The following is a 17,462-nucleotide window of genomic DNA, read 5'->3' as shown; positions in this document are numbered from 1 at the left end:
AGTGTGTTAAGTTGGGCTTGTTATAGAACTGCTCAGAATAATCTGGACTCTCAAGATGGTAGCTTTAGTGTCTGTTGGAATGTTGGCATCTACTGAAGCAGTGAAACATCACAGTAATGTCTGACAAGTGGAGGCTGTGGGCAGGAGGAGAGGTGAGATACAGAGGCTGCAGGTTGGTGGACGACTACACGCATGGAACACACTGTTTGCCAAGTTTCTGGAATGAGTGTGGTGGTGCGTGCACTCTAGAGGCAGAGGCAGGAGGATCTCTCTGAGTCTGAGGCCAGCCTGATCTATACAGTGAGTCCCAGGCCAGTCAGGACTACACAGTAAGACTCTGTCTAAAAAAGAAAATCAATAGAAAGTTTGTTGGCGCAAAAGGCATACGATCAGAAAAGAAGCCAATGTAGCATGACGTGAGATTAGAAGGCAGGGAATTTTTAGATAACAGCCCTGTCATACCAAGTTAAAAGAATGAAACCTTTTCCTTGAAAAATAGTTTGTAAAATTAAGTTATAAAGTACAGTAAAGCCAAGCCTGTCCTCGTATTAGCCAAGCAGCAGAATATGGCCAACCCTGTCCTTGTCACCACGTGCAAACCCCTTGCCTGCTCACTGGCCTCGCTCAGGGTGAGTGCCTTCCCTGCTTTTGTTCTTTTCCTGTTCAAAAACAAAAACAGATTTATTGAACCATAATCTATAGATGACAAAAATACTGTTTCATTATAAAAATGATTTCATTCTGAACCTGATTTTTCTCAGATCCACTGTTTTGCTACCATAATTCATTCATTTTTCCTGCTCTTTAAGACTCCAGTGCACATGTGTGTGTCACATGAACTCATCCACTCTCTTGTCGGCCGGTACTTCGTTCCTGAGTGACTTTTATGTTTGTGATCAGCACTTCCACAGACGTAGACTGATGCATCCTGTGTGCACTTGGAAGGGGGATACAGACCACACGTGGAGTATAAACTCACAAGTGCCAGCCTAGCACATAAGGGTTCACACATTGACTCCCATGTTAGCACACGGGACAGAGAGAAAGCATTTTTGCCAAATGGGTGTCTGTAAGCAGTATCACACCGTTCTAGTAACTGGCATTCCTAACAAGCTTCAGCGTCGGTCCCCACAATCATGTCCTTCTCCTATGGAGTCTGCTGTATCTTTTGATTTCTTTTCTCTTGTGTTGCTGGTAGTTTTCTTCATCTTAGGTTTTAAAACAATTTGGTTTTGGACACAGCTATTTTCCCACATTCCTGTCAGTTACCACAGTATCTTCTCCAACTGTTGATTAACCTTTTCAAGTTCATTTCTAATCTTCCAAAAAATAGGATTTCAAATTCTTAATATATTTTAAACTTTCATTTTTTTACTGTTGCCTTTTATATCTTCTAAAGAACTTTCTCCTAGCTCATCTGACATTTTCCTATACTCTCTTCTAAAAGTTGTAGCTTTGCCTTTTAAACTTTGTCCTTAGATGCACCTGAACTAATTTTGTTTCTTCTTGGCTTTTGAGACAGGGTTTCTCTGTGGATCCCTGGCTGTCCTGGCACTAGCTAGCTCTATAGACCAGACTGGCCTTGAGCTCACAGACCTTGAACTTGAATCCCCCTGCCTCTGCTTCTGCCTCTCAAGTACTGGGTTTAAAGACATGCGCCACCACTGCCCTGCAGGAGAGGGGCTTCCCTGACCCTGAAGGGAACACAGGCCTTGGTAGTGAGACTGCTGAATCCTAACGGCTAGGGAGCACTAAGTATCCTGTGAACTCAATTTTATGTTTACAATCAAGGGGTAACCAGTTGTTTTCTTCTATATGGATAAAGGTCCTTTGCATGGTTTACTGAATGGTCTCTCGTTTGCCCCATCGGTGCCATTTTGTTCAAGGTTCTCAGCACCTGAAGGTCTGTTTCCAGGCTCTCTGTTCTCTTCCATGGTTGCATCTGTCCTAGTTGCTGTGTGAAGGGAGCTGCATTTTCTAGTTCTTCTTCCTGTCTGCTGCTCTAAAACATTTAAAGACTGGGATATATTGTCTTAGTAAAGAGAATAAGCTTGGATGTGGGCGTTTGCCAGCTTGTTCCATTTGGTACACATGTTGTAGCTCCTTTTAAACGATTTCACACACAGCACTTACTAAACCCCGTTCTGTGCCTAGGATTGTGCACTACTTGTGATAGACCCAGTTAGACTATGTCAGAGTCCCACCTTCTGTGGGCTAAAGCAGAGGCAGACAACTGAGCACACGTGCAGCAGTTAGATGGCTAGAGCCTTCTTCCAGGCTCCCAAGGTAACAGATGATGAAAACTGAGGAGGGGGGGTCAACACCAAGTCCCGATGGCCTTGCACCTTCTCAGTCGCAGCTTCGTTGCCTGAAAGGGGCTAAATCCTTCCTCTCCTGATGAACCCCATGACCAGAATCTGAAGGAAAAGTGGTCTTGGTAACAGAGGCTAAGGCAGGGGAGTAGCAGGTTCAAGGCCTACCTAGGCCACATAGTTTGAGGTTTGGGATATAGTTAAGTCACAGAGCGCTTACTTGGCACATTCAAGCCCTGAGTCCAGTTCCCAAGACTGCATACTCTGAAGGGAATCATAACAGAACGTCCATGAAAATGTGAAGTTTCTCAGACATGTACCTTTGTGTTTATAGTCTTCCCAGGGCAGCTACTGAAGTATTTAGACATGTCAGCACCATAGACATCTGGATGGTTGTTTTTCCTTTTTTCTTTTTTTTCTCGTATCAATGATGGACATCCCAGTAACTTAGGGAAGAGGCATTTTGGAGTAGTAGCATGGCGAAAGACTATGGACTCTGGAGTCATAAACGTGCACCCACGCTGGGCAGCACAACCTCTTCTGCCACCACGGCAAGGTGTCCAGCTCTCTGGTCATCCCTTTCCCTTCTTTGGAGAACTTAGAGTGGCCGGAGGATTAGCAGGTAGTCATATGAAAATGGAGTTATATAAAGTGAGCGGCAGGAAACTTGATAGATGCTCAAATATTTCCAATCATTCTATAATACCTGCTTTTCCGTGCATGCTTTTTTATTTACATATAAACACATATCAATCACATCACAAACTGGGATCCACATGGCAGAAAACAAGGTCTTGACACCTTATTTAATATTACACTTTCCAGACCTATCTATCCATTTCCCCACAAATTTCATTTTTATTTACAGCTAAAATTATATTGTGTATATGTACCACATTTTAGAAAAACAACTGTTTTTAATTGTGTGCATGTGAATGTGGTGCCCTCAGAACTCAGAGGTGCTGCATCCCCTGGAGCCAGGGTTCCAGGCAGCTGAGAGCTGGGAACTGTGCTTGGGTTCTGTGGAAGACCAGCACATGCTCTTAACCACTTCGCTCTCCCTTCAGCCCCTGTGCCACATTTTCTTTATTCATTCATTTGTCGGTAGATATATAGGCTGGTTCCAACTCCTCCTTATTGTGAACGCTACAGTAAAGACAGATGTGCCAAGATCAATGTAGTAAGCAGGAAGTCCTTCGGGTATATGCCCTACACCTGGGTTATGTGATAATTTTAACTTTTTAGAAAACCCCAAAACCCCATTCTTATTTCTCTAATAGTTATGCTATTTTGTACTCCCACAAGCATTAATTTTTGGTGATGTTAAATTAACCATTCCTACCGGGGTAAAGTGCATCCTTAGCCATTGGTGAATTGCAATTTTACTGGTAGGATTTACACTTTATAGGACCCCTCCCCCCAAAAATCTGAGGCTCAGAAAGGAGATAGATACGATTACAAGCTTGCTAATTTAGTTTCCGGTTTCAAATTTGGGCCTCTAAAATGAGAGACCAGCAGATTCAGGCCTGTGGGCCAGGGTGGCCTGCTATTTGTTTTTGTGAATGAAGTCACAGCAGTGGAGCTGATAGCTGCTATAGAGAAGGGAGCCTGTAAGGCCTAAGATGCTCACTATGTAGCCGTGAGTATGGAAACAAGACTCTAGATGATGTCTAAACCGCTTTGGCCACTGACCTAGAAAGCAGTGGTGATTCTGCAAATGTTTATTAGTTCAATATTAATTTACTTGATCAAAACATTTTTCTCCTCAGAGATGAAGATAAGCTAAAAACTTGGAAGCCTAAGTTTTTTACCTCAAAGGGGAATAAAAGGGAAAAAGGCAGCAATGGATCCAAAAGGTAAGGACACAGTGAACTCCCAACTTTGCCGCTCAGTTTCCTCCTCTTACCTGTCTGATCTTAGGCAAGTCCTTGAGTCTGATTTTCAGGATCCTAGCAACACTTGCCTCACAGTATAACCGAGAGGATTAAGAGAGAGAAAGGTATAAAAACATGGTTCCTTCCATTCATCTCAGCCTCCTTCCTGCTCCACTGGTGAGAAACAAGAGAGCATAGGAGGTAGCCCTTAGCAAACAGCGAAGGCCTTCCGGTCTTCCTGGCCACAGCAGTGTTCCCCCAGGAGAGAGCTTGACTAGAGCACCAACTAGGACCGACTGACGTGGGTTAGTGATGACCGCAGTGAGGGTTAGAATGGAATCAGAATCTTTCAGTGTGGGAGCTAACCTCCACTCGTGTGATCTGGACTACTGGCAGCTTTGGGAGGGTCTGTGTGCTACGTCATCTGTGCTTACTTAGCTATATTCTCCTCTTCCCATTTACTGTGCATGAGGTAGGATGGGGGACTTTGGCAACTTCTTGGGGGAATCCTTAGTAAATAGCACGTGGCTTGCCTCTCTCAGGAAACCAGTGGTCTTCCTAGGGTATCTCAGAAGCCAGACCTTTGTCCACAGCGAATGGAAACAACTCGGAGTGGCAAAGGCAGTCCCTCCCTTAAGTTTATTTTTTCCCAATTTGGAAAGAGGTATTCAGACTAGAAAAGTTGATTTTTTTTTCTTTTTCACATTAAACATAATTGTTTGCATATCACTACAAAAGAAAAATCAAGGAAGCAGACCCCTTTTCCAACAGTTTCATCTGTCATAAATATAATTCCATCTTTTGGGGGAAACAATTTTCCAGTATTTTTTTTCTTAGGCTGACTTAATAAATTTATTCTCAATTTGAAAATGCAATAATGAGGCTATCATTGTCTATCAAGAGCAATGGATTAATTTCTTAGATTCTTTTATAATGGTTTCTAGAACAGCTTATTCTTCCAATAAGTACTAAGTGTTTTCTACATTAGTTAACTGACAGCTGACTTTACCAATAAGTTACAAGTTTGGGTGAGTATCCAAATATAAAGGCACGCATGACCTGAACACACACTGTGTGTTGAGGGAATGGTCAAACACCTGTGTATGATGCCAGGAACTAGCATTTTGCTGTAGATAGTTCAGAGATACTGAAGGATGTTAAACAAGAGCGTGGCTTGATTAATTTCAGAAAGGCATTTTCTGTGGGCATGTTACCAGAGGTCAGGGTCTGAGATGGTCTGAGATGGACATTTCCAGATTCTTGGCTTTTTATTCAAGAAGGAAGGTTTTTATTAAAACCAACACACTGCAAAATACTGAGGAAAGTTTACTCCTTAAACAGGTCAGGATGCAGTGTAAGAGGGCAGCAATCTCAGGGGCCCAGGTTATCCTTTGAGGCTTCTCTTATGGGATCCAAGAGAGCAGGGGCCAGTTACTCACAGGTGTAGTCAGAGTGGTTCTTAGATTGAGTTATAATCATGTCTCCTGTGCATTTCCCGCCCCATAATGCACCTAGTTTTAATCATGTGTGTACCCTGTTATGGGTAAGTATAAAATGGTAATTAGGGGACTCTTCCTAAAAGATCACTTGTGAACATGGTCTTCTCTATCACACGTGTACCCAAAGCCAGTTCAGGCCTTTCCATTTCTGTAGCAAGATATGGGCTGAGTATAACTGAATACAATCAAAGTAGGATGGGCATTTATAGCGGAAGGTTATGCATTATGCATTGTGATGCAGATTTGCTCAGAGATGTGTGTGCAGGGTGGGAGTCTCAGACTGTCAAGTGCATGTGTAGCCCCTGCTATGTAGGGGATCAGGCTGCTGCAACTATGCCATATGCTTGCCTGCCGCAGTATCTGCAAGGATGTGGCTGCAACTAGAAGCTCGGCAAGGCATAGTTCAGTATAAGAGATGCTCCTCACGGAAACTGCCTAGAAATAGACCCAAACTCCATTAGTAAAGCAGGAGGCAGGACGAGGGAGGGGTCTCAGCTGGCTCCTGGCGTCGATCAGTCCATTTTCTGTGCCTCCCGTGCTTGCTGCCTCTTGCTGTCCATCAATTCCTGATGTTTGCTGTTGCTGTAATAAAATACCCCCGAAGCCAACATCAGACAGAGGGATTTATTCTGACTCAGAGTTCAAGGGTACAGTCCAGCACCCAGTTCTTGTTTCTTTACATTGAAAGCATACAAAAATCTATAGTTAAATGCTGCCAAAACCAGTTACCTTATTGCGGTGTGTTTTATGGCAAATGTCCCCAGAGTCTCGGGCATTTGAATACCTGGTTCCAGTTGGTGGCACTGTTTGGGTACACTTAGGAGATATGGTCTTGGTGAAGGAAGTATGTCACTTGTGGGTGGGATCTGAGGGTTTTAAGACTCATGTCATTTCTAGTCTGTTGTCTGCGTGGTGCTTGCTGCTCTAGCCACTGTGTCTGCTGGTTGCCTGCCAGAATGGACTCTAGTGTCCCAGAGATCATGAGCCCAAATAAACACTTCCTCCTCTACTATGTTTTAGTCACAGTGTTAAGAAAGTAATACACCACCTACTCCTCCACGAGACACGTTACGTTATTTCTCTTTTCCCACTGCTCCCCTTGCACACAACAGTCTCTATACCAAACTGATCTCATTTCATGTTTGCTTGCTATCAAGATTATTAAAGATATAAGCTCAGTGGTAGAATGTTCCTTAAGTATACATGAGGCGCTGATCTTCAGCACTGGGGAACAAACACACGTTTGTATAAAATGGAAAAATAATTGTATTACCATTTTCAGTAGTTATGAAAATCTGCTCTAGTAGAGGGGCATGTATGGATAGATGAAATGTCATACTATATATTATGTAAAATTATATATACACAAAATCCGGAGTTTATTTATCCTGAGATGGGATGACTTTAAAGACTTACAAATTTAAATTTAGAACTTTTGTTATGCTATACTTTACCTTACCCATGTCATTTCTTGCCAGTTTTTCTCCCAGAAATTTCTTCAGAACTAAGAAGCACAACTTAGAAAAGAATAGAATGGAAAAAGAAGAAAAACTTTTCAGAGAAAGATTTCAGGTATGTTCTCTTCGGAGAGTGAAAATTAACAGAAAACTAACACTCTTGACAATTAGAAAGTTCTACTCTTAAAGGTTCCATTAGTTTCCTGCGTCTTGGCCAAGCAAAGATAAAGATACGATCTTTGACTAAAACAATCTGATAAGTTCCTATATTGGCATGCCTTTGGACCTTGCTATGCCACCCGGTAAAGCCTCAGAGATGTGGTTTAAGGCTCTAGTCAGATCTCACTCCCAGCACATTTGTGCAGTGCAGATGAGAAGAGACCCTTTCGTACTTCAGCGCCCAGTGCACAGCTGGATGTGCTGCATTTGAGCGACAGTCTAGTGAGCGAATAACTGAGTCAGCATCTCCAACTCCCATCCTTCATTCAGAATCTGGGGAGCGTTTTGCACGGCTCCCACGTTGACCTTGTTCTTCCTGATCCTATATTCTGCCAAAGTAGAACTTTGAACTCAGTAAACATTTCAAATACCATCCCAGTGCTAGATGTGGATTAAGAGAGAGAAATTCTGTCAGTCAGGGCTCTACCAGAAATGTTTCTAGATAGTTTCCTCTCCCCAGATACTGTCTCTGCTCTTTCTGCTTTGGTGACAAACCACTCATGATTGTGTTTCTAAAAGAGCTTGCACCTCTACCTCACCTTGCATCTCCTTCCTCCAGGCACCGACTTGGTCCTACTCCACATCTGACATCCCTCTGCTCCTTTCTCCATCTTCTGTGTTCACTTGTCAAGACCCAGTTGAGGCATCTTCTCATTCCAGAAAGACCTGCTCAGACTTCTGCTAACCTAAATACCAACTTCTGGTACAGTTCATCATACGAAACTGGGAGCCTCTAGGGGACACAGGCCATCTCATCCTCACATCTGTGTGCACAGCTGAGAACCACCACCTCACACTTCATGAACATCCTAAACTGTTTGGAAAGTGAGCTAAAAAAAAGACTGACTATACATAAATACATTACATTAACTGCAGCTATAATCTGCTTGGCCAAAGCTGATAAGGAAGTTGTTATCTGAAATCACCACATAGTAGGATGTTATTTGATTAGATCAAAATAACAGTCTAGCAATCTGTGGTTGAAAAGACCCCTATAATCTACCAAGGCTTTCTCCCTTGGCCTTGACTGCCCTGAATGGGACAGAAATCCAGTCTCCTCTGTATGTCTATGAGTCTATTCCTAATTATCTGAGGTGGACTTCCAGTTAGCTGTAGAAAAATAATGCCAATTCAATCCTGCTCAAAAGATACTGTGTCTTTCACTGTTGACAGGACTTGAGGGTGCAAAGGTAAGGAACACTCGCTTTAAGTTTCTTTTTAAAAGGCAGTTTATTTACTGGATTCTCCAATAGGAAATAGTTAGTACAGAGTCAGCAGTAGCTGTTCTTGGCAGTCACAAAGATATCAGAGGTTGTTGACAGCTGAGTATTTCAAGTAGAAAAAAAAAAGCACTCACATGAGCAAAGGCCTGGAGAGATGGGAGCATGGTGTGTTTACAAAGCACCCTGGAGCTACCTGGGGTTTCAGTAAGGACACAGACTAAGGGACAAAGAATGACAGTATGCAAAAGACCCTGAATATCAAGCCAAAAAGATGTGGACCTCATCCTGAAGGCAACAGACTTCAGAACTGTGTAACTAGGAAGGTGACCTACTTAAGATTTGTTTATGAAACCACTGAGAATTCCTAGTAACCAAACACCATCCTGGAGAGAGGAAAAGAAGTTAGAGGTTCGTGAGGGTAACAGGTGGCGCTCGTAGTCAGGAGACCTTACACATTATCCTAATCTGCTAAAGCAAACACCAATGACCAAAGCTACCTATCCTAGTTTGTGTTTTCCTGATCAGTGCAGGAGAAGGTGAAGTATCCATAGGCCAGCTCATCAGGAAGCAATTCTGTGGGTTCACAACTATTTCCCACCAGGGATTGCTCCTTCACAAATGCCTGTCTTTCAGCATACACATGCATTTCCCCCACATACCCGACTACCACCATTTAAAGTACATGGATCTCTGAAAAGGTGAGGATGGAGCATCATCTTGAAACAGAAAGTTAACTCTACAGTTTTGTTTAAATGTTTTCTCTCCTGAGTTAGGAGGTACTTTGTTACTGTTTCAGCATACCTGGAGTTAAGTTATGTTCATAACCACCAGGACTTGTTCAGTTATGTATTGGTGGATGTGAAAACAGCTTTAAAATGTAATCACATTAGACAAATGTTTTGGTCTGGATTTTACTGTTATTTTAAAGAACTTTCACTGTAATGCCCTGTCATTTGTCTTGTTAGTGTCTGGCATCCTGTATTTTAAGGTTACTCTATTGTATCTTCCATTAACTCTGTTATAATAACCATGCAAGCATGCCCTTACTATAATTTCTCGTTTTAGTATGGTAAAGAGATTGTGGTCATTAACAGAGCAGTAGCATGCTCCAGTAATTCACGAAATGGAATATTTGATCTGCCAATAACTCCTGGAGAACAGCTGGAAGTCATCGACACCACTGAACAAAACCTAGTGATATGTCGCAATTCCAAAGGCAAATGTGAGTTCATGTTTAGAACTGTTTTCTAATATTAAAGAATTTTCTCTAGAAATCTCAGGTTAGTAATGTGAGCTTTGTTTCTACAGATGGATATGTGCTCATTGAACACCTACACTTCAAGTAAGTTGTTTAATTTTATATTCAGTCATGAGTTCCAGGTATACTAGTCTAGTCTTAAGGGGACTTCTGAGTTTATTTGAAAACCAGCTACGCAGTTGGGCATGGTGGCACATGTCTTTAAACCCAGCACTAGGGAATTAGGCGGATCTCTAAGTCCGCGGACTACACAGAGAAACCCTGTCCCCAGTAAACTGAAAATGAGCTATGCAGCAACCACACTGGAGGAAGCTGCATCACTGGCCTTCCTGAATGCACTCGGCAAACCGTTATGCAGAGCCCATTTGTAAACAGTTTTTAAAAATCATCTGAAATCTCCTCTAACGGTTCCACTGACCATCTAGTTCATACACTTGCATGTTCTCTTTTCTGTTCCAGGCATCAGGGCTGACCCCATTGGGAAGATCTGCATAAGGCAGGATGTGCCCAAATCCCACAGCAAGGTTCCAGTTCCTGTGTCAAAACGAGATGGTCTGTGGAGACATCTGTCAGAAACTCAGAAGAAAACCCTCAACATGTCAGTGTTGGTTTTACTTTGAAAAAGTTTCTTTCAATGTCGATTTTACTGCTGGTTTGAGAGAATGTGAAACAGAACGTTAGTAGGCGAGCGCTTGCCTAAGGAGCCATAGCCCAAGTTAGACATCTTGCCGTATGGCGCCGGCGAGCTATGCAATGGTGTAGTCAACATCTAGTGTTAGTACACACCGAATGTAATTTCTTGGTACACATCTACATTTCATATGAATTCTAATAAATACTGTAACCATGTTACTTCAAACAAACAAAAACCCACCTGAGCCATAAAGAATAGAAGATAAATACTACTGAAGGGAACAGTTTGCTGAAAAAATATTCTTTTCTAAATTCAACCAGAAGTATTTTTTTAGAAGAATTTGTGCATATTTAACAAAAATGTGGAGATATATACATGCTGTATCATTTTAAAACTTCACACTGCCTAAAATAGGGAAATTATTAGCTTGTCTGTGCCCAAAACATCCAAATGTATTTCATTTACATGACAGTACATAGAAACTGCAGAGCTGTAAATAACATTGATTCTACCTGATATGCACTGTATGTTAATAATAAATTCTATGTGTGCTTTCAACTGTTAAACTGTAAGTTCATTTCCTAATTTTCTAGAGGACCCAAGTTCAGTTCTCAGCACCCATATGCAGTAGCTTACAGTACCTGTTACTCCAAATGAAGCACCTTCCTCTGGCCTCCAGGGCACCTGCACTCATGTGGTTCATGTTCCTGCAAACACGTATGAAGAGTCTTCCTCATCTCCTTAAGCAGCAGGCATGACGGAAGAAGGTTTTTTCTGACAGCCTCAATCTGTTCTACTTCAAAGCTAATTTTTAAGTGTTTATGTTCTTCCATCTTCCCCTACATGGTCCAGATGGCTCCTACCAATAAAAGCCATGTTCACTCTAAAACACATGAATCAGAGGTATTTATAGACGTCAATACTTAGAGAATAAAACAGGTAGATTACCACATCTAGCAAACGTAAACATTATACATGGAATGAATGGCTGAAGGGTTGAGGAAGGTGTTACTGCGAAAGTGGCATTAAAGGTGTAGGATAATCCTTTTGTACACTGAAGACGTGCTGCTCTCGCTGGCTTAATAAAGAGCTTAAAATGGCCAACAGTAGGAAGGAAGAGATTAGGGAGAGAGCTCTGGGATAAAGAGGGCAGAGTCACCAGGAGATTGGGGAAAAGCAAAGTGAACTTGATGTGCTGAAGGAAGGTACCGAAACACGTGGTAGAACATAGATAAGAAATATGAGTAAATTTAAGTTGGAAGAGCTAGTCGGTTAATAAGCCTAAATTATTGAGTATTTATAATAGTCTCTATGTAGTTGTTTGGGAGCTGGCTAGTAGGATAGAAAATTCCGCTTACAAGTAAAGCTTGGTCTTACAGTAACACAAACTAGGAAAATCTAATATTCTTTCTGGGGACTGTGAATAAATTCAGGCAAATGGTATGCAGTAGGCCTGGTGGAAAATGCCAGAAACGGCTTCCTTTAAAGACTGGGAACCCATTCAAGGATTAGGTTAAGAGGAAATGCCAGTGTTTGGGGGGGGGGTGAATTTATGGTTAATAGGGCTATAGATTATGAAAAAAAGACTTCTTTACAATATTCATCAGGGGGAGTTCACAAGGCCCCTCGCCTAGATGAGCTACAGGCAATCAATGGCTTCTGAGAGAGAGACTCCATCTTTTACAGGAACAGGCTCCCTGACAGGTTATGCAAGCCCAAGGAGTCAGCTCTAAACACATGTACATAGGAAGAACACTAACTGGGCTCAGTACCGTGTGTGTGTGTGGAGAGAGAGAGAGAGAGAGAGAGAGAGAGAGAGAGAAATTATTATAAAAGAGCTCATGAACTGGGGCAGGGGTAGCAGAAATGATACAATTACAGAATTCTCAAAAAAAAAAAAACTTATACACGGCTCATCTATTTGTTGCCTTTGGAAATGAACCTCCACAGGCAAAAACAAATGCGGCCTTAGCACGTCATCACAAGTAAATGGAACCAGAAACAAGCAGGTACATCTACCGGTGCCTGACACATTAGACTCAAAACTGAAGTCAGTCACAAGAGGTCACCAAGGTCACTTCATTTTGATTACAAAAGCAATTCTAAGCATGCACTCAGCAAACAGTACACCTAGTTTCATTAAACAGAGCCAGCCAGATAGAAAGGCCTACGGTGACTTCAGCACCCTGCTCTCACCAGCAGTCAGCGGACATAGCAACAAGCAAACTTCAAATAACAGACATCTGCATAGCATTTCATCTGCAGAGTTCAGAGTACACATTTTCAGCAGCCTAAAAATGGACCACATGTTTAACACAAAGGAAGTCCTAATAAATTTTAAATATGTATGAAAGAATTCCTAGTATTCTACATGAACGCAGTGACAAACTAGAAATGAGTGCATAACTCATGAAAATACAACTGTTGAGCAGAGTGGGACATTAAAGAAAAGAGGAAAATCCCAGGATGTTTAGACCCAAATGCCAGCACCTGTGCTTTATTCTGAACTCTTTCTACAGGGGAACAGTGTGGTTATAAAACTGAAAATGTAGCCTGAGCCATCAGTCCCACCACTCACCCCAGAGTCAGCATGAGCACCCAAGGTTTGGGCCACATCGTCACTCCAGAAGTCATGCGCATTTGCCAAGGCTTTCCCTCCTACTCCCCATCACCCAGAGCCATTGCACTCACCAACGCTTCAGCCACGTCCATAGTCCTGCTGTCACCTAAGCAAAGCCAGATGGCTGCAGCCACTCGGCCTGTGAATAAGCGCCCGTCATTTCTAGTCTCCATCGGTGGATTTCATGTAGGTGCAGCGTTGGACATGAAGGACACACCCTCCGCTGCTGAGAACCAAACGTGGACTAGAAAGATGGGTTAAAAGTTATTTCTCTTTTGTTTTGCTTTATTGGTTAGTGCACATTTTCTGCATCTTTGGTTTTGTTAATATTTTAGTAGTTTACTTTTTCATATATCTACTCATAATCTTGTATATTATTAACTCACTGTGTTTTAACCTGTGTCACCAGTACGGGGCTCAACAGTTACAAACACTGGCTGCTCTTCTAAAGGCCCCAACTTTGATTCTCATTACCCACATGAAAGCTCACAACCATATGTATCTCCAGTCCCAGGGTACACATGGATAAGTGTATTAGTTCCTTTTCTGTTGCTGGGAAAACAAAATAAAAAACATGTCCAAGGTAACTTATAGCCAATCTTCAAACAACCCAACATAACCATTTAAAACAACATCTCACTCCTGGTACCAACTTCTGTACCAGTTACTTCTCTGTTGTTGATAAAAACAAGATGGCCATTCCATCATGGTGAAGAGGCATAGCAGCAAGCAGAGGCATGGCTGCACAAGCAGAAAGTTGAGTTCACACCTTGAACTGCAAGCGTGAAGTGGAGAATATAAACTGGAAGTGGGCCAAGCTACATCTCAAAGCCTGGAACCCCGTGACATACTTCCTCAGCACCCAAAGCCTGGAACCCCGTGACATACTTCCTCAGCAAGTCCACTCTTAAACCTCTCCAAACAGTGCCACCAACTGAGGAATGAGGATTCACATATCTGAACCTATGGAGAACCATATAATAAGTGAATGAAAATGTAATTGCTGGAAAAAGCTTACAACTAGCTGAAGCTCCTTGGCTTCCAAATGGCCATCCAACAGTGAAGACATTCACCAAGATAAATTATCGTAAGGTCAGAAACCACATGATCATTTCAATAGATGCAGAAGAGACTTGACAAAATTTAACATGTTTTCATAATAAAAGTCTTGAAGTATTTAGGAACAGATAGAACATTCTGCAAACTAATAAAGATTATATATGACAAACCTATTAACAACAATATACTAAACAAGAGAAACTTGAGACCATTTCTTGTAAAGTGTGGAATAAAAAGGTATCCACATTTTCTACTCATATTCAAAACAGCTTCTGAAATCTTGGCCAGAGCAGTTAAACAAGAGAAAGATATACCAGGAATAAAAATAAGGGAGGAAGAAATCAAATTAACTGTTTCAAAGCTGACATTCTATAACTTAATGTTCTCTATTAAAAACCCTTTTAGAGTGTATCAAAAAACTCAGTTAAGAAGAATTTTCAGTAAGTTGCAGCATACAAATGAACATACAAAAGTAGTTGCTTTCTTACACAGCAGCAATGAGATTGCAGAAAAGAAATTAGGAAAAAATTCCCTATTTACAGTAGCTCCAGGTGGGGGGTGGGGGAAAGCTGTACCCAGCCATAAACCTAAGCAAGGACGTGGACAGCTTCTACAAGAGGTCTTTAAGACACTGATAGAAAATGCTAGATATTAGACCTTCCGGGCTCCGGGAATGGAAGAATGCAACACAAGTGCTTGTATTACTATAAGTAATCTATAGCGTCAATGCAATTCCCATCAAAATTCTGATGGCATTCTTCACAGAGCTAGAAAAAAAAATACAAGAATTCATACAGAGCACAAATAGCCATATAAGTCCGAAGAGAGAACACAGCGACAGAAATCACACTGCTTGGTTTCCACACACACTGTTAGGGCACACGCAGCCTGGTAACCACAGAAAACAGACATAGGCTGGTGGGGCAGAATAGTGGCCCCAGAAATAAACCCAATCACTATGACCACCTAATTTTTGACAAAGGTTTTAAAAACACGGAGATGGGAGAAAAAGACCAACCTATTCAAAAAAATGGTGAGGGGAAAACCAGTTATCCAACTGCAGATGAAGTTAGATCCACATCATTGCACCCTGTACAAAAAGCAATTTAAGTGATCAAAGTTTTAATATAAAACCTAAAATACTGAATATGGTAGAGGAAAACACTTTGAAATATAGGTTATAGGAAAGAACTTTCAAAACAGAGCTCTGTGACCACAAGGAACACCCCCCCCAGAATTAACACATGGAACTGTGTGAAGTTAAATTTTTTTCTGCATAGTAAAACAAGCTATCATACAGGGTAAACAGTCCACAGAATAGGATTTTTGTCACTTACGCACCACATAAGGAGCTAATATCCAGAACTGAAAAAGAACTGTAAAAATTAAAGACTGAAAAATCAAAACCAACTAACACATAGGCTAATGAACAGTTCGTTCTCAAGAGAAACACAAATAGCCAGTGTTATTTTTCTTTTTTAGAGGAAATGATGTTTATTAATGAACAGGCCACAGACCTGACAGGATTTTTATGTGCCATTTGTTCCTTAAGTGAAAAATGTAAGGATATTTTAAATATTTATTTTGCTAGGTCTACTTTATGGCTAAGTAAACTAATTCTAAGAAAACTCCTAGATCATCCACTCAATTTATTCCAGAAATAATCACTGGAAATTTACCAATAAGTTTTTTTTAATGTTCAACATCCCTAGCCATCAAGGTAATACAAATGAAAACTACTTTGACATACTATCTCATATCAGTCAGAATGGCTATAACAAAACAAAAAACAACAAAAAACCAAATGAAAAGCCCCCACAGGACACCACCAAACACTCCTGAAAATGTGGACTAGAGAAACCCTTACTCATTGCTGGTGGGTGTGCAAACTAGTACAGTCATTATGGAAATCAGTGTGGCAGTTTCTCAAAAAAATTAAATGCAGGTCCCAGATGTCCCACTCCTGGGCATATACCCAAAGACTTCCATGTCCTACGTACAGAGAGATAGGAGTACATCTATGTATATTGCTATGCAATCCACAATAGCAAGGAAAAGGAACCAGCTTAGCTGCTCATCAATTGATGAATAATGAAATGTGCATTCACACAAGGGAATTTTAGTCATCTATAAATAAAAATAAAATTTACAGAAAAAAATAGATGGGTTGAAAAGTACTATGTTAAGAGAAGTGATCCAAACTAAGAAAGACAAAACTTCATGTTCTCTATCATACAAAGATCTTAGCTCATAATGTCTATGAGTGAAGCCTTAAAAAAGCCAAACTAAACAAAACCAAAACAAAATCAAATGAACTGACAAACAAACAAAAACAGGGAAGGAACTAAGAGAGGGTAAAAATAAATGCTGAATGTAGACAGAGGAAAGCTGACAGGGGCTGGGTCAGGAGGACGGGGTAGGGAAAATGAAAGGAGCAGGAGGAGAATCAACTAACATTTTGTTTGAAAATGTTGCGATGATAACTAAGATTTGTATGGCAACTAAAAAGAAAAATCATTACAACAGATACCAAAGAAATTCAGATTATTAGAACATACTTTGACAGCAACCTGGAAAACCTAAAGGAGTGACACTCCTATACAGCCATAGCCACCACCATGAAACCAAGAAGAAAAACAACTAAACAGATCCGTGACAGACAAGCAATGAGGCCAAAGTGATAAAGTCTCTCGAATCCACACACCACAGGCCCCAAAGGATTCCTTACTGAATTCTCCTAGGTTTTTAAATAATACCTGTGCTCTTCAAACCATACCAGAAAGGAGAAAGAGAAGAATGCTATCAAATTCATTTTATGAAGCCAATACCACCCTGATACAAAACCAGACACTGGCAAACCAAATTCAATACATATAAAAAAGACAATTCACTATTATGAAATTTAGTTAATTCCACAGTTCATTAAGTATGCAAATCAGTAAGTATAATACATCATTACATAAATTAGAGTCAAGGACAGAAACCATATAAACATATTAATCAATGCAGAATTTGGCAAAGCTCAACATTCCCTATATACAACACTCTGAAAGAACTAAGAAAAGGTGAAGCATATACCAACAATAAAGGCCATATACATCAAATCTATAGCCAATATTATACTAGATGAGAAAAACAGTGCATTTCCTCTAAAACCAGGACCATGACAAGGGGGGCCACTTTTATTGATTCTTATTCAATATAGTCCTCAAAATCTTAGCCAGAACAATAAGGCAAGAGAAAGAAATTAAAGTCATACAAATGGGAAGGAAGAGTCAAAGTGCCCCAGTTTGTAGATAGCATGACC

The 17,462-nt window shown here is 41.0% G+C and overlaps 1 protein-coding gene across 3 annotated transcripts in view; it reads left to right on the top strand.

The window, feature by feature from the left end:
- Fyb2 (FYN binding protein 2) overlaps positions 1-11,042 on the top strand; it is a 104,091-nt gene extending 93,049 nt beyond the window's left edge. The window contains exons 16-20 of one of the 3 annotated variants that reach the window (XM_038334187.1): positions 4,082-4,168; positions 7,164-7,257; positions 9,650-9,806; positions 9,893-9,926; positions 10,302-11,042. In XM_038334187.1, the coding sequence (XP_038190115.1) occupies positions 4,082-4,168; positions 7,164-7,257; positions 9,650-9,806; positions 9,893-9,926; positions 10,302-10,314 (385 nt within the window). In that variant the 3' untranslated portion in view covers positions 10,315-11,042. Of the gene's footprint in view, positions 1-4,081; positions 4,169-7,163; positions 7,258-7,920; positions 9,807-9,892; positions 9,927-10,301 lie in introns of those variants that run through there. The other 2 variants (XM_038334188.2, XR_005285875.1) reach the window with 2 other exon arrangements.
- Positions 11,043-17,462: the final 6,420 nt, after the last annotated feature.

Source organism: Arvicola amphibius, chromosome 6 (assembly GCF_903992535.2).
Source record: "Arvicola amphibius chromosome 6, mArvAmp1.2, whole genome shotgun sequence".
Taxonomy (NCBI): Eukaryota; Metazoa; Chordata; class Mammalia; order Rodentia; family Cricetidae; genus Arvicola; species Arvicola amphibius.
Note: the sequence above shows the minus strand (reverse complement) of the source record. Positions and strands in the feature narration are given on the sequence as shown.